The sequence below is a fragment of the Typopeltis vanoorti genome, chromosome 3 (genome assembly GCF_054136105.1).
Source record: "Typopeltis vanoorti isolate ZY-2024b chromosome 3, IOZ_Tvanoo_1.0, whole genome shotgun sequence".
NCBI classification, from domain to species: Eukaryota; Metazoa; Arthropoda; class Arachnida; order Uropygi; family Thelyphonidae; genus Typopeltis; species Typopeltis vanoorti.
In genome coordinates this window covers 104,937,661-104,963,084 of record NC_143551.1, presented here as the reverse complement: position 1 = coordinate 104,963,084, position 25,424 = coordinate 104,937,661, and the positions used below count along the sequence as shown (strand labels likewise).

At 36.5% G+C, this 25,424-nt stretch overlaps 1 protein-coding gene across 1 annotated transcript in view; it reads left to right on the top strand.

Annotated features, from left to right (window-relative positions):
* Positions 1-12: 12 nt before the first annotated feature.
* The window catches only part of LOC150108439 (mediator of RNA polymerase II transcription subunit 20-like), a 57,010-nt gene continuing 31,598 nt past the window's right edge, over positions 13-25,424 (top strand). The window contains exons 1-2 of the mRNA XM_090415849.1: positions 13-357; positions 21,060-21,202. Of these exons, the coding sequence (XP_090271975.1) occupies positions 344-357; positions 21,060-21,202 (157 nt within the window). The 5' untranslated portion in view covers positions 13-343. The remainder of the gene's footprint in view (positions 358-21,059; positions 21,203-25,424) is intronic.

The window sequence follows — 25,424 nt, the reverse complement described above, 5'->3', positions numbered from 1 at the left end:
TAGTGGGTTTTGCTGAAAGTTTGTGGGATGCAAAGTTTGCTGATATTCAGAAAAGAAGGAGATATGCTAAATAAATAAAAGGAGCGGTGCTTGGAGAGTGGCGCATGAGTAGCACAGATTGTGTGATTGAATGAGCGCAAGAACCTGAATGACAGATGTGGATAACTGTTAGGTGGGCAGTATCCGATTGGTCATCATGATCGCGGACCTCTACAAATAATTTAAAATAGTCATAAATAATTCCGCTGTAGGGTTACCTATTTTGTGTTTATGCATACAGATGGTAGTAAGTATCGGATATTCCTAAAAGAAGTTAGTATTTGAGTATTCTAATAAGAAAAGGATGGGTGTAGTGAGGTAAGATTTAGTCGATTTTTTTATCCGCTAATTTCTTAATATTACATTTGCTATGTCGGCGTTAAGGGGGGGGGGGCGTTAAATTAATGAAAAGCTTGGAAAGTGATGTTATTTTCATGTATGAAATTTTGAAGACTAATGAAGGGATGTATCATTAAACTGCTTCATCGACGTTCGTTTGCGACAAAAATTTCGATTTTTTTTAAAAATATTTTTTAACACCAAATCACACCTGGTAGAAAGCAGGTGATTCTACTAATGAATCGATACAGATATTTCCCATTGCTCTGTTGGAATGGAAAAGTAAAAAATCATGCTGAGGGGACATGATTTTCTTTCTGGAAATTTTTTAAATCCGTTAAACGAGAAACGTCAGAAAATCACACAGTAGTAATTTGATGCTATACTGGTATCCATCCAAAACCTAAGGATAAACACCAATTCTGAATATTAAACTGAATATTAAAATATAATTCTGACGAATCAGCTTGTGGCAATTTGTATAACAATTTTGATTAGAAAGCGGGTACAAATGACAATTTTCGAATCGCGCGCAAAGGGGTCACTTGGTAGCACTCATAAGGATAAAAGGCTGTGCTAACTGAATTGTTTGAAATAAGCTTTTCTTGTGAAGGAATAAACTTGCAAACTTGGACATCTTGTAATGTTTCAAAGACATCACTAGATTTCAACGCGAGGAAGAATTATTGGAGAGCTTGGAGAAGACCAGAGAATTACTGTTATTGCAAAGTTTGGAATCTACTTAGTGATGTATGAAGGCTCCAGGCAGCATTTTTTCAAACCAATAGAATGTGTTCCAGACATCTGCTAAGAGGTCGCTTTGCTCCACCATGGAGCATGAAGAATGTTTTCAGTTATAACAGCAAAACATAATCGACACACCATGGCAGGCCAGCTTGAAAGGTGGCTTCATTCAAGCACAAGTATTTAGATATCTCGACAAACTGTGGCAAGATGTCTGCAACAATAGGCCTATATGTCCAGAGGTCTGTAGTCTGCACCCCATTTATGCACAGCTCATCATAAAGCATCTTTTTATTGGTGTTGTATCCATAAAAATTGCACAAGACACCAATGGGTTAATGTATTCTTTATAGATGAGTGGTTTTAGTCTTTTCTCCAATTCTTGACAACACTTGATCTGGCGTGAAAGTGGTACTGCTTACTATTGCAAGAATGTTCTTGAAAGGAACATATGATGGTGTGGGGAGGCATTATGTTTAATGGATGCATCGAGATACAAGTGCTGGAAAAAGGGACTATGGGTAATGAATGATATTGCAATGAAGTTCTTCAGTGTCATGTTTGATTGTTCTGTGGTGCTGTAGGCAAAGAACTCAATTTTTTGAATGACAATGCCCCACCACATTATACACAAGCAGTGGAGATACTACTGGTTGATGGAAGTTTATCTACTTGGTTATACTATAAATTAAAGATACCAAGAAATTATATTGGAATTAATTGGAAAAAATTATTGAAACACAAAAATTAATAATAATATAGGAATACATGGAGAACATACTCTAAACAGGAATGGTAAAAAAATTTATTGACTTTGTAGTTTATAATAACCTAAAAATAATGAATTCCTTCTATAAACATAAAGACATACATAAATATACTTGGGCAGCAAGAGGATGGAAATCAATATTAGATTATTTTATATTAAATGAAAAGACATCAAAATTTTCATTAGATGTTAGAGTTCATAGAGGATATGAAATAAGCAGCGACCACTTCCTTGTTAAAATAAAATTAAGATTACCACCTAAATGGCTACAAGTAACAAGAACAGAAAGAAAATTTGAAACATTTGTTTATAAAACTAGCCTATTGAATGGCACAAATGTACAATGGCTATATGAACAAAGAATTAACCAATATCTAGATAAAATAAAACAAAATGAAGAAATAGAAATAGAATGGCTTAATATAAAAACGATACTAAATGCAGCAGCAAATGAAAGCTTAGGAAAGACCAAAAAATTCAATAAAAGGGGAGAAAAAAAACTGAAGATCTGGGATGATACAATCAAAGAAATAATCAAAAAGAAAAAAGAAGCCTATCACAAGTGGTTAAGCTGTAAAAGATTAGAAGATGAAATAGGATATAAAAGAATAAGAGCCATAGCTAAAAGTGAAGTCAGAAAAAGACATAGAGAATGGAACAAATTTGTTTCTAATTTAGAACATGATTTATATAAAATAAGACCCAATGTATATAAGATTTTGAAACACTTAAAGGCAGATACCAAAGAAAACATAAAATTAAACACTGAATTGAAATTAGATGAATTTCTAAATTACTACACAGAATTGTGGACAGACAAATATTTTTAAAAAGACAACTGGCAAACAATTAACGAAAAGGAAATAACTAAAGAAGAATTAGAAATCAGCCTGAAAGAAACAAGAAACGGAAAATCACATGGAGAAGATAAGTTAGGTTCAGAACTATATAAATACGGATGAACAAGACTCGAAGAAAGACTTATTATTTTTAAATAAAATTTATTCAACTGGTAACCCCCCCCCCCCCCCCCCCCCAAATAGAACGGAAAAAAGCAATTGTGATTCCTATCTTTAAAAAAGGTAATAGAGATGACCCTAAAAACTATAGAGGTATAAGTATACTAAATTCCTGTTACAAAATATATAGCAGAATCTTAAATAGCAAACTAATGAAATATTCCAAAAACTTTATTTTAGAAGTACAGAATGGATTTAGAACAGGACAATCATGTATAGACCTTTTGCTTAAAATTAATAATAAAGAAAAGAAGAGAATACAATTTAGAAACACATATTGCATTTATTGACCTTGAAAAAGCATTTGACAAAGTTAAAAGAAACCTATTATTAAAAGAAAGACAAATACCAAATAATATCCTAAAAGCTATCACAAGTATATGTGAAAATAATCAAATACAAATAAGATTAAATCATGAGCTGTCATATACGAGAGAGATAAACCAAGGGGTCCGACAAGGATGTCCCCTCTTAGCAACTCTTTTTAATATTTACTTAAATGAAATAATAATAAAATGGAATAAAAATTTACATCAGGGTATTAAACTTTCTCCTACAGTGAACTTAAACACACTCCTTTTTGCCGACTACCAAATAATAATTACAAATTCTGAAGATAACTTAACAGCTTTCTGTAAGTTATCTTCTTTTCTCATTTAGATCTATTTTAGATCTAAATGAGATAGCCAAAGATTATGGCATGATAATATCAACAGAAAAATCAAAAACTATGGCCTTTAAAGGACAAGATCCAGCAAGAACTAAAATAGTAATAGATAACAGGACCTTAGAACAGGTGAATTCATTTAACTACCTAGGATGTATGATCACATATGAAAAAGATATAAACTAAAAAATTGCAAAATATCTAAAAATAACAGGTGCAATTAATTCTATGTTTAAACCAAACCTAGTTCAAAAACAAACCTGACTAAAAGTATACAATACATTAGCCCTACCAGTCTTAATGTATGGAAGAGAAATCTGGACAATAAAACAAAAAGACAAAGATTAAGAACAGCAGAAATTAAGTTTATGAGAAAAACTGCAAAGTATACCCTATTTGATCACAAAAGAAATGAAGAAATTATGAAAGAATTAAACCAAGAACCAGTAATAGAAAAAATTAAAAAATATATTCAAAGAATGAAAACAGAAAGACCAAAACAAGCCATTAGGAAAAAGAACGTCCTCTTAAATGATTCATTAGGACGTCCTCTTAAATGATTCAACGATGACTTCTAAGGCTGGAACAGGCCATGCTAGGCCTAAATCCTTGATACGTATGATGATTATATTCTTGGTTTAATCCTTTACCCAAGTGTAAGCAAACAAAGTTTGCACCTGAAGTATTTTCAGGACTAGGGTGTTATATCCTGGTTGCTTTTGCGTTATTGGCATCTTATCTCTTATTTGTCCTATCTTAAACTTTATCTTTTGTTATCATTAAATTTTAATACTTTACTTATTGTCAGTTAATTCGTTTGCCAACAAATTTATATTATTTAATGACTGCGCCAGCTGGCAACTAAATTCTGATACACTAACCAAGATTACTTAGAAAGAAAATGCAGGGATCATGAAGTATGCAGTTGTGGTCCCGTTTCTTATATTACTAGTGGGTTCCCCTTTTATGCATGGTTTGTAATTTTCCAAGCGGTAATTCAATCCACAGAAAGCATGACAAACTCATTTGATTACACATAAAGAAATACGTTTATTTAGCACAAAACATAATGATACAAGTTAGTTAATCCTTAAATTAAAAGAGTCTGGGTTCCCTCCCTTTTCTTAATTTAACACATCCAAAATTTCTACACTGTAATCCTCTATACTGACACAAATTCCTTCACTTATATATATTCATTTTTCTAAATTAACTGACTTAAAACCCGAGAATTATAACACAATGACATTTATTTGAAAAAAACGCAACATGTTTCGTCAAGAATGACTTCATCAGGCAATAAGAACATAGAAAGATATTAAAAGACACGAAATTAACATTGACACACTCTAAAGCTATACAATTATAAAGCCATAATATTCGACTGTAAATTACAGTTTCGAATTCGAAGGTAAACTATACAAACAGGTCAAAGGATTAGCTATGGGAAGTCCCCTCTCTCCTGTGTTAGCCAACATTTTTTTCGAGGAATTTGAACAAAAAGCAATCTCCTCTTTTACTTTAAAACCGAAAATATGGCTTAGATACGTGGATGATATATTCCTCATATGGGAGCATGGTACTGAAAATCTTCACAAGTTTCTCGACCACTTAAACAACCACCATCAAGATATAAAATTGACTATGGAGATTGAAGAAAATAGTTCCATCTGTTTCCTAGATGTTAAACTCACTAAGACGCCTGAATCGATTAAAATCTCTATATTTAGAAAGCCAACTCATACAGACAGATATTTGCATGCGTCATCCCATCACCATCCAGCGCAAAAGTTGGGTATTATATCAACTCTAGCGAATCGTGCAAGATCTGTACTCTCAGATGAAGAAGAACTGAAAAAGGAACTACAACATCTTAAATGGACCTTTAAAAACAATGGCTACTCTCTAAAAAATATTAACAACCAATTATCCCACCATCAACGTAGCAACGTAGAGACACAGGACGACTCCAAAGGTCATATCGTCTTGCCATATATCAGCACACTATCCAAAAAGCTGAGTAGAATTCTAAAGAAGTTTAACATAAAAACGTGCTTCTCGACTATGCCAAAAATAAGATCACGCTTCAACAACTATAAACAACCTCCCAACCTTCTACAATTCCCAGGTGTATACAAGGTAACTTGTGAATGCGGAAAGCCTTACTATGGGCAGACAGAGAAATCTATCTTACTACGTCTCGAAGAGCACCAGCGTGACATTGCTTATAAGAGAACCAGAGCAACTGCTCTGTCAAGCCATGTCCTGTTTTCAATAAACACGAACAACGAAAGCTACCAACATGAAATAAACTGGCCATCAACTTCAAACCTACACATCTCCCATGATGAAGTAGAGCGCCGCATTGTCGAGTCAAAAGAAATCACCTTGGACCCTTTTCACATGAATAACAATCTTAGCTATAATTTGGCTGACTCTTTCAACTCTACTATTAGATACTGGAGATCGCGTGATTCCACACACGCACAGGTGTACAACAATAGAACTTTAACTCGGACTGTAGTTGAAGCTCATAATAACTGTAATTTACAGTCGAATATTATGGCTTTATAATTGTATAGCTTTAGAGTGTGTCAATGTTAATTTCGTGTCTTTTAATATCTTTCTATGTTCTTATTGCCTGATGAAGTCATTCTTGACGAAACATGTTGCGTTTTTTTCAAATAAATGTCATTGTGTTATAATTCTCGGGTTTTAAGTCAGTTAATTTAGAAAAATGAACATATCCCAACCCCGAGTTAATAGTACTAATCATATATATATATATATAACTATCCTCAGACTCTGACAACATATACTAAATAACCAATCTACTATCACACATGCTAATTACATATATATATACAAGTCAATTCAGTAACTCTGACATAGATTTCTTGAGGCAATGCTCCTTCTTATATTTTAGACTTAATCCTCCCCCAAAATTTTAGTTAACATTCAATTAGATTTTAACAGTATAACATTATTATTCTTTAGACACAAACAGTTCGTAGCCTCGGTCTCCTTCTTGGCTCAAGCCTAAGATGCCTTTTCCTTAGATATAGACAAAATGTCCAAACTGCAGACAGTTCTTGTAACACTTCACGGAAATGGGCTGTGTTCTTAAAGATCAGTTCTCCTTACTCCACGGTTGCTCCGATATTAATATGAAAAGATTTCTGCTTACCGTTCTTGCTTTATCTGGATATTTGGATCTCTTTACTGTACTTTCTTTAATGGCGGCTTCACTATTCCTTTGTTCCACACGAAACGAAACACTCCTACACTGAATTATACACTGACGTTAACTCATCAGTGGCCCTTTCTTCTTAGGAATCTGGACGCACTATAGCTGCAGCTTTGATCCACGTAGCACACATAGCAAGGGGAAATTCTTGCTACGCATGGCGTCAAGCTTTTCACAGCTATACAGCCTTCTGCACAGGAAACCAGGTACCGACGAAACGAGAAGAAAAAAAAGAGCGATTCAAATCCCCGCCGAAACCTATATACTCCAAAACAGCGCCCTCACCTGGTGGTGTCGTCATACGTACGGCGGCTGCCGATTGGATACCGTGGCCACGAACTATCTTTGACATGGCCTAAAACTATTATTAGCTTGTACACATCTTTTTAGAATTTATACATGACTTTCTACTTTAATTAACTTAACAAACCTCCTCTTTTTGGTTTATGGGATACTTTAACACCGCTTAGAATTTACAAATCTGAATATATACATGTTCTTGGATCATTAATGAGCACTCTTTCTATTTGGAGGTATAAGTATGTCCTTATCCACTCCTTCTGAGCTAACTGTATGTTGGGTCGGAAAAAGGAGATGACTCATCACATTTTCCGACACAACAAGGGCAACTCGTATATAGAAGCTAATGACGTCACATCACTTGCCTTAGTACCCCATAATGCAAAGCACATATCCTTGCAGACATGTATAATGCTATGCATTGAGTCTTCAGGTGCAAACTTTGTTTGCTTACACTTGGATAAAGGATTAAACCAAGTATATAATTTCTTGGTATCTTTAATTTATAGTATAACCAAGTGGAAAAACTTCCAATAACTATTACCAACAATATTCCTCCTCTTCCTGTCTTATTTCCATTATTCTCCCTAAAAAAACAAAACAATACTTCTTGTATCTATCATCTTATGTTCAGCCAGGTCTCGATGATGCTAATAATTTTTAGCCAAGTTGAGCTGACAAAAGCTCAAAGCTCTTGTCCTTTATTTCTGCTATTTCTGGCATTTGAGTACATGCATTTCAACATCCCTCTTGGTTCTACAGTCAGTTACTTTTGCATAATGTTGTTACCAACCATTCAGATTTGAAATGTGTGAAACTGCATTTGGCATTGCATAATTTAATTTCTGGACACGCACTCTTTTGTTCCACTGGTGGCTGAATCCAAACTTGACAGCCCCCCCCCCTCCCTCCAGTACTTCTAATTTCCTTTATTTTGCACTTCCAGTCTCTCATTGAATAACATTCTCTCCAAATAAATCTCCAAAACCAATCAAATGCAGCCCATCAGGAATATACAATTCTTTTTTCCATCAGATTCGCTCTGTACATCTTTAAACTTCACATCATTTCTCCTATGGAATCATTTCATTAACTTATTAGCAATCATAACCCTTTTTCTCATTTCAACTCTATCATGCCAGGCAGCAAGTTTATATCTTTACTTTCTTGCCCCTTTTTCTTAATTCTTTCATATCTTCTCATTGCACATTTTCACCTATAAGTCATTCATGCCTACCAAAGCAATTCTTTCACTTCTCCCTTCTGCAAGAAAGTGGCTAAAGCATGTTTTTCCCAGGTGCAAAGATAATGGATGTTAGCACCTGGGAAAAACATGCTTTAGCCACTTTCTTATTAAGCATCTCTTATCATAGAACTGCATACAATACCTTCTCAGTTTCTTGCCCTGTGTTGAAAGTTTTTTCATATTGTTATAAAACAGTATTTTCAGGGAGGATAGAGAAGATAGAACAGGGGGGGGAGTACTGTTGATGATAGCTGATGTGTTGCAGCCAAAGAAAGTAGTATATCAAGATGATAGACATGTGAGAGTTCATTTGAGGCGGTCTGGTGCGAAATAGTGACCAATGCAACCAAATATACAAGGAAACGTGATATGAAGGAAACGTGATATGACTGGGATGTGTAAACTGGCAAGAGGAACCTAGATAGATATATACAAGGGAATTATTGCATAGGTGACAGAGAACAAGAGGTCATCCCTGAAAACTGTAAAATAGGCATGTGTATAAATAAGCGTAAAGGAGATTTTTTTTTTTTTGCATGGCAGATGATGAATGAGTGAGTGTAATGCGTTGCCAGAGTAGATAGTGAGTGCTTCAACACTGAATGTATTCCAGGCAAGGTATGATAGTTATTGTGGTATGCGAGTGTTCAACTTTTTTAATGAGGCTTGGAAGTAATGCTACAAATACTAATAATGTTAGGCTGCTGCTTCTGCAGGAAACTTGCTTCTGTGGAAGACATCAAGACCGCATATTCTTCACCTGTCATATTGGAGCTGGGAAGGAATAAATGCACTGGGATTAATTAGAGGTCCTTATTCTCTGTCGCACTTCACTAGGAACTATCCATAATATCCAACTGTCCATCACAATAGATTAGAAATACCAAGAGTGTTGTGCCCTGAATAATCAAAAATTGGGACAAAAGATTATTTTATTCAGGAACAACTATCTTTAATTGTAGGCAGAGAATGTTGTGCTTTGGCAAGGAAATAAAAATGTACATTATAACTTTAAGGCAAAACTGAAGAAATGTTTAGCATAAGAAATGTGAGACTTAACCCGTTTGTACAGAGTCAAATAGAGGAATTTATATAAGATTATAATTTAATTAGAGTATCCCATTCTATGTATTGCATGAAAGCAAGTTGAGTGTAAGCTAAAGTCCAAGGGTCACACTTTAGCCATCCAGTATAACATATAGCCTAAGGGAAAGTTATTGTATGATAGTTATTGTGGTATGCGAGTGTTCAACTTTTTTAATGAGGCTTGGAAGTAATGCTACAAATACTAATAATGTTAGGCTGCTGCTTCTGCAGGAAATTTGCTTCTGTGGAAGACATCAAGACCGCATATTCTTCACCTGTCATATTGGAGCTGGGATTGAATAAATCCACTGGGATTAATTAGAGGTCCTTATTCTCTGTCATTATGTCGGTAGCTAAGCGCGAGAATCTCAGAGAAAAAAGGGGAAAGAATATAAGGGTCAAGCTCCCCCCCCCACACACACACGGGGCTTTTTGGCAGTGACCTGTCCCTGTTTTTAAGAATGTCTCCCTAGAAGGGATCTGTATGTGAGATAACTGAGATATATTGTGAGATATGAGTAGTGATCAGAGAGTGATTGAAGATAATGTTAAATTAAGCCAGAAGTTTGTATGTTTATAGAAAAACTCTGTGGATCTAGTTATTATGATGTATTCTTGTGTTAGTAATGATATCAGAATTTTACTAGGAAAGTGATTAAGTTAACCATGTACTTTAATTTTCTCATGTATATATCTTTTAAACCTAAATAAACATGTTTTATAGCATTTGCCTGAATCTAGCCTGTCTTATGAATTCAAATAGCCACTCATAAAATTATTATCGAACCTAGCGGGAGGGATATATGAATATAGTTTGATTTTTCAGACCATGACTGCATGCAAAGACAAAGTGAATTGAGATTAGTTGAATTACTGTTAGAAAGTTCATCACTCTGTAATACTCCGAGAGAGCCACCTTGGATAAGAGTCTCATCTATCCTATGTATTGGCTGGCGCAGCAAAAATATAAATTCATCAATATTTAACAGGCAGACGGTCTCAGAGGTTATATTTTAAGGCCTTGTCCCATATTTAGACAAAGTCCTTATGAATGAAAGAATTACACTTGACTAAACTTAAGAGTGGCCTGAATTTTAGTTTGTTTAAGAATAGGAGGGTGATAGCTGATTTGCTAAATTTATCAGAAAACTATTACAGAAGCTAGAAGGGAAATAACTGTGTATGAGTGAGTAGTGAAACATACAAATATATAAATATAATAAAGAGGAAGTAAAGATATATAACAATGGCGCAGCCAGCAGGATGTGATTGGATCTTGTAAAATTAGTAAATTGATCAATCACAGTGAGTTGGTCTTTGAATTCATATCAGGTAGTCAGGAGATTGAGAAAAATAGAATATTTGAATATTTCTGTAACATATTATTGTAAGCCAAGATACGAACATGTCTCTACCTACAACCTGTAACATGGATAACGAAGAATTTTTTAGAACCATAAATCCACAGCAGGTATTCCCACAATTTTCTGGGGAACACGATGATGTGGTTGCCTTCTTCGAATACATTGAGGAACTAAGAAAGATTGGCTGCTGGAGTGATTTCCAGCTACTTGTATTGCTACGCAGCAAGTTAGTGGGGAAGGCCAAGACATATTTCTACTCGTCCCCCAACCCTGAAAGAAACCAAGGGATATTCAAAATTTAAAGAAGTACTGAGTTCAGAGTTTTCAAAAAAAGGGCTGGGTCAGCACTAAGGGGACTGTGCAGGTGCACACAGAAAGAAGGGGAAAGGGTTACTGATTATTTAAACAGATCACTGTCAATCACCCGATCTTCAAGGGCGTCGACAGAAGAGAGGGCCCACCTCGAGTGGGTGGCTTTTCGATGATTCAGATCAGGCCTGGTGGGTGAATTGCAAGAAGCTGTTTTTTCACAAAATACGAGAAATCTTGATGAATGCTATTGTCTGGCCAAGGAAAGAGAAGGGGGTACTAGAGGAAATATCCCAAGCTGATTCACTGAGAGCATTACTGTTGGGAGGTTCAGATGCGCACCTTCCCCCCCTACTCGGAGCATGAAGGCAGAACTAAGTTTAATGAGAGTTCAAGCCATGTGACATCCCCAGAATATAGGAGTAAAGAAAGGGCTGGAAAACAAGACCTAGATGGGCTAAAGGAAAGTGTGTTCTCACTCTACTGAATGGGTATGCAAGAATGAATTGAGTGAGATCAACACTTGTAGAATGCAAAGTGTAGCCATGGCAGAAGTGCAAGGAAGGTTGCCTCTAGTGGAGGGTTTTATTGAGAAAGTCCCTTGTAGTTTCCTATTCGAAACTGGAGCCCACGTTTCAGTAATTCCCATGTCGTTATTTAGGCTCATTACTCTGTCTCCTGACAGTCTGGTTGAATTACGACCTATTAAAATCATGGGAATTGCCAAAATTGGATTGTACTCAACAATCAAGGCTAGTGTAAATCTTTCCTTGCCCTGTTTTCCCATTAACCTCACTCATGAAGTGCTGATCCTTCCTTAGCTAGTTGACACAAGCAATCAGGTCATATTAGGACTTGACTTTCTAGAGAAGCATCACTTCATGTGTGATTTTAAGCACTAATCCATCTCTCTCTGTGGAAAGACATTCCAACCAAAATTTGAGACAGGTAATGAATGGGAAACACAGGAAGCCATATGTGTTGACTTGAAAAATTTTGGGGGAGATCCAGTTGAGTGGAAGAAGAAACTAATGCATGATGCTATGGGTTTGTCTAATACAGAGGGTGAAAAGGCAGAACTCAAAGCATTTTTTTCAGTTTATGTATCAAAAATACCCAAATGTATTTTCTGAGGAGATTAGTTCCCTGTCATGCACAAACAAGGTTGAACATGCAGTGCAGATTACATCGGAAACCCCCATTTATGTCAAGCAGTATCAGACCCCCCCGAAACATATGGACAAACTAGAGAGGCTGTTGCAAGAATATGAAAGGGCGGGGATCATTGAGAAGTCTAATTCCCAGTGGAACAGTCCATTCATCCTCGTAGAAAAATCAAACGGTGACCTGAGATTTGTACTCGATTTAAGAAAGCTCACTAAGGCCACCAAAGCCATTGATTTCCCTGTATGTAGGATTGAGGACTTGCTGATTGGCCTGGAAAGAGCTAGATACTTCTCCAAACTAGACCTGAACTCTGGCTATTTTCAGATCCCCCTCAGGAAGAATGATAGAAAATATTTTGCCTTTGCTACCAGGTGGCAGAAATATCAACTCTGCTGACTTCCCCAGGGGGCCAGAAATTCTGCCATGAGTTTCCAGTGTCTGATGAACTCTGTACTAAGTGATATGTTGGGAAAGGGAGTCATCTGCTTCCAGGACGATCTGCTGGCTTACTCTCCCACCATAAAGGAGCACCAGAAAATCTTGCTGGGGGTCCTAGATAGACTGAGCGAGGCCCATCTATCATTGAAAAGTTCAAAGTGTAAATTCTTCCTGAGAGAAGTGGAGTATTTAGGGCATGTGGTGAGTGAGACAGGGATAGTTCCCTCCAAAGGTAATGTGACAGCTGTATTAAAGGCTAGAATCCCCACTACGGTGAAACAGGTTCGGAGATATCTCAGCATGGTTAACTTTTATCGAAAGTTCATCCCAGAGTGTTCTAGGCTGATGGATCCCATAGTACGATTAACTAAGAAGGGAACGAAGTTCATATGGGGGAGAGCAACAACGTGCCCATCAAGCTCTAAATCTAGCATTGACCAAGTCACCTGTTCTCAACTATCCCAAGCTTGGGTAGACTTTCTTTCTGGCTGCTGATGCCTCCAATGACACAATTGCCTCGGTAATAGAGCAGAGAGAGGAAGAGGACTTCAGACCGATTGCCTTCATTAGCAGAAAGCTCTCCTCTTCGGAAAAGAACTACTCAGTTATTGAAAAGGAAGCCTTGGCAATCATCTATGCACTTAGGAAGTTTCGATACATGTTACTGGGCAACATGTCATACTAAGATCAGATCACAAGCCCCTGTCTTTCATCTCGTTCATAAGAGATAAAAACCAGAGAATCATACCATAGTTTCTCGAGATGCAGGAGTTCAATATTGAGGTGAACTACATTCCTGGAAAAGAGAATGTTGTAGCTGACTACCTGTCGAGGTCTTTGGATTCAGATCCTGTGGAGAGACCTTGCTCAAATGAGGAGATTGTCAGTTCTGTACTTACAGTAGACGAGAGGAAGAAGGAGCTTACTAATCCCCAGTTTCAAGTCTGGGAAAAGACTGACATAATTGAGGCTCAGAAAAGGGATCCAATGTGGGGGGAGTATACAAACGTTATTAGATGGTGAAAGGATCTGTGATGGGAAATTATTCTATGATACCTTGCACATAGACAAGAACGAACTTATGTTGTCTAAACAGGATGTGTCTGGAAGATGGAAAGAAAAAATCATAGTCCCGAAAGTTATGATCCCTTGGGTGCTTTTCACGTTTCATGACTCGGACCTAGCAGGACGCCAAGGGATTCATAGGACATGGAATAGAATAAAGGATAGATACTTATGGAAAGGGATGAGGGAGGACGTCGAAGCATATGTATATATGCTTCGACGTCCTCCCTCATATGTTGGAGGGGGGGGGCTTTTCCATCACCAGAAAAGCCCCCCCCCCCTCCAACCTTTCCCTATCCCCTCACGTCCTTTTCAGGCTGTGGCCTGAAACTTATGTTGTCTAAACAGGATGTGTCTGGAAGATGGAAAGAAAAAAAGAAAGAAAAACATTGTGGGCCCACTTCCTACCACCTCGAAGGAAAACAAGTATATTCTTGTAATAATTGACATGTTCTCGAGGTTTCCTGAAGCCACAGCCATGAAAGATCAAACAGCTAAGATGTGGCTAATAAGCTATTCAAACTAATCTTTTCCAGATATGGATCACCCCCAAACACTCCTGTCAGACCAAGGGTCTAATTTCACTGCAGAAGTTATATTGCATCTTTGTGGACTATTGGGAATTAAGAAGCTATTCACCACTCCTTATCATCCTCAAGGAAATGGGATGTGCGAGAGGATGAATAGGACGCTTGAGCACACTCTTTCCAAGCTAGCGCATAATAGAGTGTCAGACTGGGACAACCATTTAGCACACACTCTGTTTGCATGTAGAACTACTCTCCATGCTGCTACCAGAGAAGCTCCTGCTGTCTTACTCTATGGGTTTGAGCCTTTATTCCCAAGCGACTTTAAAGTTCCCATGTCAATACAGGTTTCCCTGATATAGACGACTATTTAAATAATTTTATCAGGGAAAACAGAGTGGCTTATGATATGGTGGCTGAGTCTAGCAACATATGCTCACAATGTGCAAGATCGTATGTAAACAGATTAAGAAAGTATAAGGATCTGAATCCTGGGAATCTAGTTCTCCTGGAACATGTCTCCACCATGAAGAAGGGAGGAAAGTTTGGAAGGAGTGCTGAGGGACCATTTGAGATTCTGGAAAAGTTGTCGCCTGTGACGTTCAAGATCAAAGAAAGGACACGCCGGGGAAACGCCGGTCTCAGAGGTTATATTTTAAGGCCTTGTTCCATACTTAGACAAAGCCCTTATGAATGAAAGAATTACACGTGACTAAACTTAAGAGCGGCCTGAATTTTAGTTTAAGGATAGGAGGGTGATAGCTGATTTGCTAAATTTATCGGAAAACTATTACAGAAGCTAGAAGGGAAATAACTGTGTATGAGTGAGTAGTGAAACATATATATATATATATATATATATATATATATATATATATATATATATATATATAATAAAGAGGAAGTAAAGATATATAACAAGAGTGTGTGCAACCAGATTTATAAATGTACACACTAGCAGATATGCAGCAGTTCTTTCAAGAAATGCAGCCATACTTGTTCAATGCCCATTACATTATCACAGTTGGAGACAGAATAGCACTGAGAACCCTGCATTAGATAAGAGATAAATTGCTCTTCTCTGTATTGAGTTAAGCATTTTGAGAGAGCTTTTTTTTTGTTGGGTCCCACCCTATATGTGAGAGCAGTATTCAATAGCATGGTGGATTTGTGATTTGTATAAGGTTAACAGCTGTTCAGGGATGAAGTAATGTCTTGAATGAAATAGAAATCCTAGTTTTTTTTTTAAGCTCAGGACGCAATAGTTGTGTTGTTTATGCCAGGAGAGGCTTGGCCAGCTTGCTAGCTGTTTTGACAATTTGTAGCATGGAGCATCAGTGGCATCTATTATAGATCTTAGATTGGAATTAGGTTTGTGAATTTTTGGTAAATCCTTACAACTGGGGTGGGGGGGATGAGAACCGAAGGATTTAATTTTTTTTTTTTTTTTGTAATGTCTATCCATGAAGATACTTTTTAACGTAAGTTTTTTATTTTTATTTTTTTTTAAAATGCCTTTTTGTTGGATCATGATCTTGGAGAATAATATCCATTTCCAGTCATATTCTATGACATTAAGGATGACTGGCAATACCCTTATCTGTTGTGATGATAACGCTTTTATCTTTCTGTAACTTTCTGAGAGCATCTCTTTTCCATAAGTTACAAGAACCCTTCAGTTCTCATCTCCCCCTGGATATACAGTTTACCAAAAAATCACAAACCTATTCTCTCCCCCCCCCAAGACCTATAGTAGATCCCACTGATGCTCCATGCAACAAATTGTCAAAACAGATGGCAAACTGTTACTCCCCCCCCTCACTGGACTTACCACATCCTACATAAAAAAACTACCTGTTTCAAAACCTTGATTGAGAATTTAAATAATACAGATATATTGGTAAGCTTTGACATCACCTCACTGTTTACCAGTATTCCCTTAAATGACACCTTAACACTCTTAAAAAAAAACTTTTTTTCCTTCAGATATCTTAGCTCTCTTTTCCTTGCTATCGATTCTAGTTATTTTTCTTGGAAGAACAAAATTTACCCATAAGAGGGAACCACTATGGATTCCTCTCTCTCTCACCCCCCTCTTGCCAATTTTTACATGAAAAATTTTGAAAAATGAGCCATAGACCCAGTTCTTCTCGAACCTTCTATTTGACTAAGATATGTATATAATGTATTCTCGATTTGGCCTCATGGCCCAGACATAATAGTCCTTCCCTTCCTCAGTCACTTTAATAGTCTCTTCTTTTTGGTATTTAGTTCCAGATGGTCCTGGGGTCTGCTGCTCGGACAATTTTCTTCCACTTATTTCTACTTTGGGCATCCCTCCTTTCCATATCCCTTTTGATGTTTTTCCCACCATCTTTTCTTTGGTCTTCCTTTTCTTCTCTTATTCTTCACTTCTTTTATGACTCTTTGAATTGGGTGGTCTCTCCATACATGGTTGATCCACCTCAGTGTACTTTCTATCACTTTGTCGCTAATTTTCTAACCTCCATCTCCTTCCTTATATCTCCTGTGCACTTTCCTTGATGTTCCATTTATCCATCTTAGCATCCTAATCTCAGCTCTTTCTAATTGTTACTCCTGAATTCTCTTTATTGCTCATGTCTCTGCTCTGTACAGCAAGGTCGGTCTAATGGCTGATTTATATACACTTGTTTTTACTTTTTTTCAGTGCATTTTTGTCGTATATCACTCCTGACATTTTCCATTTGATCCAACCTTTCTTAATTCTTTCTCTGACTGCCAAGTTACATGTGCCTTTTCTCTCGCTCACTCTATGGTATCCCAGGTAACTAAAATGGTCAATTTCTTTCAAGATACCACTCTCTCTATCCTTTATACTAATTTCTTCATGTCCTTCCTCTCATTAATCATTACTTCATTTTCCTTAGTATTTATCTTTAGACCCACATCCTCCGTTATTTTGTCACTATAAAACTCTTTTGGACCTCTTCTACAGTTTCACCTGTGATAGCCAAGTCATCTGCAAATATATTCCATGGTGTATTTTTGGCTACTCCTTCACCAAGTTTGTCTAAAATAATCACAAATAGAAATAGGCTCAGTGCTGACCCTTGATACAATTCCACTTTGATGTTGAAAAATTCGGTTATTCCAATGCTTGTGTTTATTGCAGTCTTGCTTTTTCCATACATTGCTTTTATAACCCTTACTAATTTTTCTGTTACACCCTTCCTTCTGAGGTCCCAGTAGATTAGGTCCCTTGGTATTCTGTCATATGCCTTTTCCAGGTCTACAAATATATGAATAAGCCTTTTATTTTTCTCAAGATGCTTTTCTTGTAGTTGTCTCATCATACAGATTGCATCTGTTGCTCTTTTCCCTTTCATGAAACCATATCGTATCTGGTTAATATCTACTATTCTTTCAAATGTCTTTAGTAGGTGTTCTGTATATTCTTTATTCCTCTGTAGTTTCCACAGTCTAGTAGCTTTTTGTTTGTAAATAGATACTACAAAGATCCTTTTCCAGTCCAGTATCTTTTCTTCTCTCCACACTTTATTAAATAGTTCACAGGTCCAGTCTACTCCTTTCACCTACTGCTTTTATCATTTTTATTATTACCTCTGATGGTCCTGGTGCTTTGTCGTTTTTCATTTTTCTCATTGCTTCTATTATCTCTTTCTTTATAATAACTTCTGTCTGTAGCCCCTGTATGCTTTCCTGCTCCTCCAGCATCTTCCTCTCATTTTCTGTTTAACAACTCTGCAAAATATTCCTTCTGTTCACTTTCTTTTCATCTGCTAATATGACTCCATTTCCATCTTTTATTATGTTTTTTTTTTTTTTTTTTCAAAGTCCTTTGTGCCATTTCTTTTATGCTTTGCTATTCTATATATTACTTTCTCTCCACTTTCCTTTTCTATCTCTGCATATATTTTCTTCCATTTTTTCTCTTTGGCTTTCCCTCTCTTCTCTTTATATTTCTCCCATTTTTCATTGTTTCTTATTTGCCAAGTCCGAAATGCTCCCTTTTTCTTTTTTGACTGCCTCTTGGACTTCTTCTTTCAATCACCAAGTTTTTCTATCCTTTCTCAGTCTGAATCCTCTCATTCTTCCACACAATTCCTTCACAACTTTACCCAAGATGTTCTTCATTTGATTCCAAGTGTTTTCCACATTGTCATTTCCTTGAGATGCTACCACTCTTCCATAACCCTTTCTTTGAATTTACTCCTATTTTCTTCAATTAGCTTCCAGATCTTCGGCCTCTTTTCTGTTTTGTTTGTTGTTTTCTTTTTCAATACTGGCACCATTATATTGCATACTAGAACTTTATGTGCCCATATGGGATTGTCTTGCAATTTTTTAACATATTTCTCTTTATTCCCTTTGTGAGAATAGAGAGTTGTTTTTTCCACTTTCATATGTTATCTGGTAGTCCTTCTTAAATAGGGTGTTTCCTACAGCAAAGCTCGAACTTTCTGCAAATTCCAGTTTTCTGTGACCTTCATTCCTTTCTCCAAAACCATGTTCTCCATGTGCACCTTCAAATCCTTTCCCTCTCGCTCCAACATGTCCATTGAGGTCTGCTCATATATTATTATTTCCTCCTTTCTGATATTATCCACTGCTGCTTCTAGTGCTTGCCAAAATTGGTCTTTTTCTCAGTCCTCACACTGTGTGTGTGTGTGTGGTGCACATCCTGAAATAATATTTAAGATTCTTCTTTCCCTAATGCCACTTTTAGTGTCATAAAGCAATCACTTATTCTTTTGATCTCTATTACCTTATATTTTAGACTTTTCTTCTACTATAATTCCAATTCAATTCTTTTTCCTCTCCTTTCCATAATAATATAGTTTATATCCTTCTTATATCCTTATAGAAGGATATAAACTATTTCTTGGATACATGCTATTTGTATCTTCCTCCTCCTCTTTAGAGCCACTAATTCTCTATTTTTTCCTGAAAGCACCTACATTCCAGGCTCCTAATCTTAAAATGTCCACTTTTTTTTTTAGTCCCAGTCGTGGATTGTTCTGAGATACCCCCTTGTCCATTTCTCACAGTAATAGGAGGAGCTTGTTGTGTATTGCCTGCAGGGAATGTCCTAGATTCATTTTTATTTCAACTGGTTTTTATGGCCAGATGTCTTTCCTGGTGCCAACCACAGAGGGATCGTTCTGTGGACCTTTATTCCTGGCTGCTCCACTGGAGTACTGATGCCATTTGCAGCTACTCCTCTGGAGATCAGAATACTGCTGAAGCTGGATTTTCTGACCTTCCAACTGTTGGGGTCATGCCTCATCTTCATCTTTTCCACTCGTTCAGCCATTGTCCATCTTCACCTGTTTCCTTAGGCAGGGGGCCATACCGGGTACTGTCAGCTGAGCCCAGTTTTTGGTGAAGTATGCTCCTCCTCCTTTCTCGTCTGGGCTTGGAACCAGCAGTGGTGGAGTTCTTTGTCAGTCAATAGTTTACATCCAACAGTGCAGTTTTCAATGGAAAAGGAAAATACAATGGTTTATCCTTCCTAGACACCTTAGTAACACACCTTCCGAATGGTAACCTTTCCTTCACTGTATATAGAAAATCTACTCGCACAGACAGATACATCTACAAACTTTCCCGCCCACCCCTTCTCAACAATATACCATCATTAAAATTCTAACCAATAATAGAGCCTATAATCTTTGTTCCAGTGGAACCTCTCAACTGAACTCAACTATATACACACCTGTGCAATGGCTACAGTGATTACAGAATTTAAAAAAAAAATCGGTTCCTCAACTATTTCTTCCCAAGGATTTCAGAAATGCCATCACCATCCTGTAGATCTGTGAAACATCAAAAAAAAAAAAATAGCCAGTTCATTAAAAAAAAGTACAACCTCTATACAGCTTTTAAGCCTCACTGGAAACTTGCTACTCTTATCCATTCAGCTCCCTCCTGTGTCAGTGCTTGGAGTATATAAAGTATCCTGTTTCTGCAAGTTAGCTTACTTTGGACAGGCAGGTAGATCAGCCGCTATCTGTTGAATACATCTTACATCTGCAATCATGACTATGGTCAATCTAGCCTTGCAGACCATGTATTAGTCACAACTCATAGGATCTTCTGGAAGAAAATCGCCATGCTCCACCACAGGAAATTTAAAATGGAAAGACTTTTTGGAATCTGCATCAGCACTCAGAAATCAACCCTAAACAAATATGGATGCATAAAACTTCCCAAAATTTGGGAAACAATAATTGTAAGAGGTCCTAGTTTACATCCTAGGTCACCTACAATGCTCATAGAGGGTGCACCACCTAGATAGGACTTTAGAATCCCATGTTTCATTAAGTATTGTGTTATCTTTGTGTGTGTGTTACAAATGTTATTTGTGCTCCCTGAAGATGTCTCAGTGACAGACGAAATATTGGAAGCATTAAAATTAGTTTTTAATCCTTTCCTAGTGCTGTCAATACTCCATTAAACCTCCAACATGGAGTGATATTTTGCGAATAATGGTTAATGTGCATGGTCCTATGATAAGGCTTCAGAATCAGTGGAGGTGCTCATAATAATGTTTTTTTAACAGTAATAAAATAGCTGATTACATAGTTTCTTCATCCAAAAGTTTCATATGAAAACTATTCAGCAAGTGCTTAAAGAATGATTTTTTTTTTCTTTTTGAGAATTTTAAACATTGGCATTAGAATTTCTTGAATATTATTGTTATTCAAACTTAAAACTTGCTTTCTTATAGTATTCATCCTTTCAACATTCCTGAAGGGAAAAGTGGTCAGCAGGCTGCTGAAATGCTTCAGAAAAGGCTAGAGACTTTGGGAGCTGTAAAAGCTGGAACATTTTGTGTGGATTGTGAAACATATTATTCTGCTCCTCATGTCAGTGAGTTGACTGAATTTTTTTCATTTTTATTTAATTGAAGGAAAAATAAAAGCAAGTCAGTCATTTGAATTCTTATTATAGACAAATGGATTTTTTTACTTTATGCAAAGACTCTGCAAACATAACTTTTTGCTTAATTATCTTAGAAATTATATGTATTCATGAGCATATGCATTTTTGTTGAGGATTGGATGTTCTGTTTTAGGTGAGTTTATTCGTGGGAAGAGTAAACGTGTGGATTTGCATGCTGGTTAAGATTGACAGCTGTTTTTGTCCGTAATGGATGTATATTTTGATTTCTGCCTTTTTTCTGAAGTATATTACATATATTCACAGTGGTATTTGCTTCTGTGTTTGTGCCAGTATAGTAAACCCAGTAGCAAATACCACTGTGTTTGCTACATTGGTATCAGCAAGTATATGGCTCACCTGTAGGTTGTTTCAAAATTATGTGTATAGACTTTAAAAATTTTATATTGAATGAATGTGAATAATTTTAATATTTATATTAATAGAACAGATTTTGTATTTTAAAGCTAAAACATTGGTAATAATTTTCTGCAATGAACCAAACTTAGTGGAAATGCTCATACTGTCTTCCTTCAGTATAAAAATGTGACGTCTTTCTTCCACAGTTATTAAACTAAGGCAGAAATTGTGTCAGGCAAAATGTTTTGTGTTTTTCTGTATTGCTTATCTACATTTTCTCTAATATTCCCAGTTTGCAATTGTAAATGTGATTTTAAGTCTCCTCATGCAAAAAAAAAAAAAAAAAAATCCAAAGACATCTAGACATTTATACTTCGGAGGATATTCAAAAGCACTCACTCTGTGACCTATTCATTGTTCAGAAAATCCAGGATGTAAAAATGAGGGTTTGCCATCCATTCTATTTATATCTGTTTAAAAACATGACAAACTTGCCGGTAAACAATGAAAATGCATTCATCTCAAGACTAGTTGTTTTCACATTCATTTTTGTCAGTATTTCCTGATAAGTGCCCTGAAGGGGTGCACAGCTATTTTGTATTAGATAGCAGGTTTGCTCTCCAACTAACAGGATATGTTAGAATTTTACTGTGAGCATAGATAATTGTGAATGTCTTGAGGGTAGATGAATTTTATTAACTAGTGTGAGATCACTGACCTGTTAAATGTTGGTTTGAAGTGGCTTGAAAAGTTAGCATACTAATGCTATTGTGCTCTAGGTTTATAACCTCCTGTTGTGGTTAGGATTAATGATACAAAAAAATTGCAACAATGTCCTCATTACTTTCCAGTGTAGTGCCACTTTAAACATTTCTCACATAGGAACTTTAATATTTCATTCTGTTAACATTCATTTTATCTCAATGTTGCAATGAGTGGATAGCATACCTGCTCTCCAACCAACATGTGATAGATTCAGTTTGCACCATGGATATGGATATTTGTAACAACCTGCTCAGGACAAGCTTTTATAGCTCTTTGAGTTTGTCTGTCTTTTAATTAAATAAAAAATTATGGATCCAAGCTTTGTTCCCATTCTATTTATGCATTATTTTCACTGAAACAGAAAGTGAAAGAAATTTAAATTCCCTTTAAAGTTGAAAAATTAAATAATGTTGATACAGATTTTTTTTTCCTTGACTAAAATTTTTAATTCACTGACTATTTAATAAAATATTGTAATGATCTATTTTATGTTGAATTACCCATTTGATTTTCACATGAATATTATGTACTTCTAGGCAGATGCCCTATATATATATGCATGTGTGTATATACAGGGTGTTCGGGATAAATTTGACATATTTATAATTAATTATATTTTTCCGTAAGTTACATGTATTAACACACACTTCTCTTCATTTAAAAGTTTGGACCCTTCTTCATTCATATACAAGATGTCAGAAAGGATGGATAGCTGGAACCCACCTGAATCATGGAAGAGAATAACTTGTATCATGATGATTCGTGCCCGCCATCAAAATAAGGATATTACGACTGCTGCCCAATGCTCCCTGAATACAGTAAAAACAATCAGGCATGAACTAGAGACTTGCAATGGTGACTACGAGGATGTAGCAAGAAGAAAGATCCCTAGCAGACGATCTGATTGCGTTCGTACAGCAGAATTCCTCGCAAATCTGCAGGAACAGGTGTTGAAGAACCCTGGCATTGGAATTCGGGCTTTGTTCGTGGAGTTGCTAACTGTAGTCAAGTCCTGGATAACAAGGGTAGCCAATGGTAGGCCGTATGTATGGCAGCAGGATTCGGCCCCTTGCCACACCTCTGGGAAAAGTCAAAAATGGTTGTCTGAAAATTTCTACGACTTCACCAGTCCAAATGTTTGGCCTCCAAACTCCCCAGACCTTAACCCCATGGATTATTTTGTATGGGGCGCAGTTGAAAAAGACACCAATCGCACTTCCAGTAATACAAAAGCCCAGTTAATGGATAAAATTAAAACAGTTTTTGCGGCCCTTCCCAGGGAGACTGTAGCATCAGCTTGTTCGAGGTTCCGAAGCAGAATTGAAGCTGTGATCGATGCTAATGGTGGTTATTTTGAGTAAATCTTGTTGATAGTATTGTAATTAACTCTGCCTGTAATGTTTTTTTGTCAATTCATTAAATTTAATAGATACAAAGAAGATTTTCTTTTTCCTTACGAAACTGTCAAATTTATCCCGAACACCCTGTATATGTATATATATGTGTATATATATAATGTTAAAGATACCAAGCAATTTTATAAGCTAGGTTTTAATCCTTTTTCCCAACTAAGCAAACAGACAAATAAGTCAAGTTGTCTTACTTGTGGTCTGACTTACTTGTCTGTTTGCTTTCTCTATTTGATGGCAATACTTTGCCATTTGAAGCTTTATATAGTGTTATGTATAAGAGCACAAGAAAGTTGTTTGCAATTAAGTGTGTGAGAAAGTTGTTTGCGAGCTCTATACATGAACACCTTCAAAGTTAGTATGAAAGAGATCCGCTAGTTTCAGATGGATTTCCGCTGCCCAACAACACAAGGAAAAAAGAGTGCATGGAGGAGATGAAAGAACGGGCCGGCCTTAGCAAAGAGATCAAGGAGAAGTGCCAATTTCTTCGGGGTTTACAACCCTTGGTGCAAGGTCCCGAGAAGGTGAAAATAAAAGAAGACTGAGCCGAACATTTAGAGGAGAGGCCAGGTCCAGTTGCTGACAGAGGAGAGCCAAAATCCGGTTTCCGAGAGAGCAGAGGTGAAGCACTGTTACCGAAGAGAGCCAGAGGAAAAATTGAGAATACAGCTGATGGCAAGTGCTGGTAGGATGTCATAGTGCTGTGGGAAGTCAACGGAAGCCAAAGGCCACAGAACGATCTTCAAGCCTGAAAGCTGAAACTTCTTGCCTGAACTTTTGAGCACTGGGAAGATTGCAGTCCAGACCCACCAAATATTTCGACGAAGCTCCTCCTGAAACAAGGCTTTTCGGACAGAAACCCAAGGCCTGAGATGAGAGAAAAACCATAGAGATTTTGATGCAGGACTTTTGGAAGGTGGTGTGACAAAGAGCCTCTGTAAGTGTATTATATCCTTTAATGTACATCTTTCTTGTAATTTAGGAGATATGTCTTAGATGGACTGATAAATAGTTATAAGAAATATCTATAAGCGAGTACTCTGATTTGTTGTTAACTGGAATATAAATTGTAAGATAACTTGCCATAGGTAGCTAATTTCTTTATGAGTAAATTAGTCTCGGCAATATGGTTTTCTTAAGCATAGAAGTAACAGAGTAATTATATTGTAAAGGGAAAGTTTTTGTTTCTTTATACCAAAAAGTACAAGGATAGGTAGAGAGAGAATAACCTTCCTATCACTTATTTAATGTACACTTGTTTTTTTTTGTAAATAAATGTGTTGTAATTATATGTCAGTAGAGTGCTGCCTGATTGTTTATTTTACAATGCACTGTTCCTAAATAATGTGAACTTAAGAGCGGGAAACCAAGTAAGATAGCCGAAGCATATAGTTAAGTGCAAATACGACTGTTTATGTAAAGTTTTACTGAAGGAATTTGTTTTAGAGAAAGAGAGAGAAAAGTCAACTGGCTATATTACTGAGTTTTATGACAATTAAAAGATACTGGTGGCGCAGTGTTATCAAATAAATTTTCTAATATCCATATGCATAAAACTCGTATTGTGAAAGGTAGATAAACTAAGTACGCAATAGTAAGAAGGAATATATATATATATA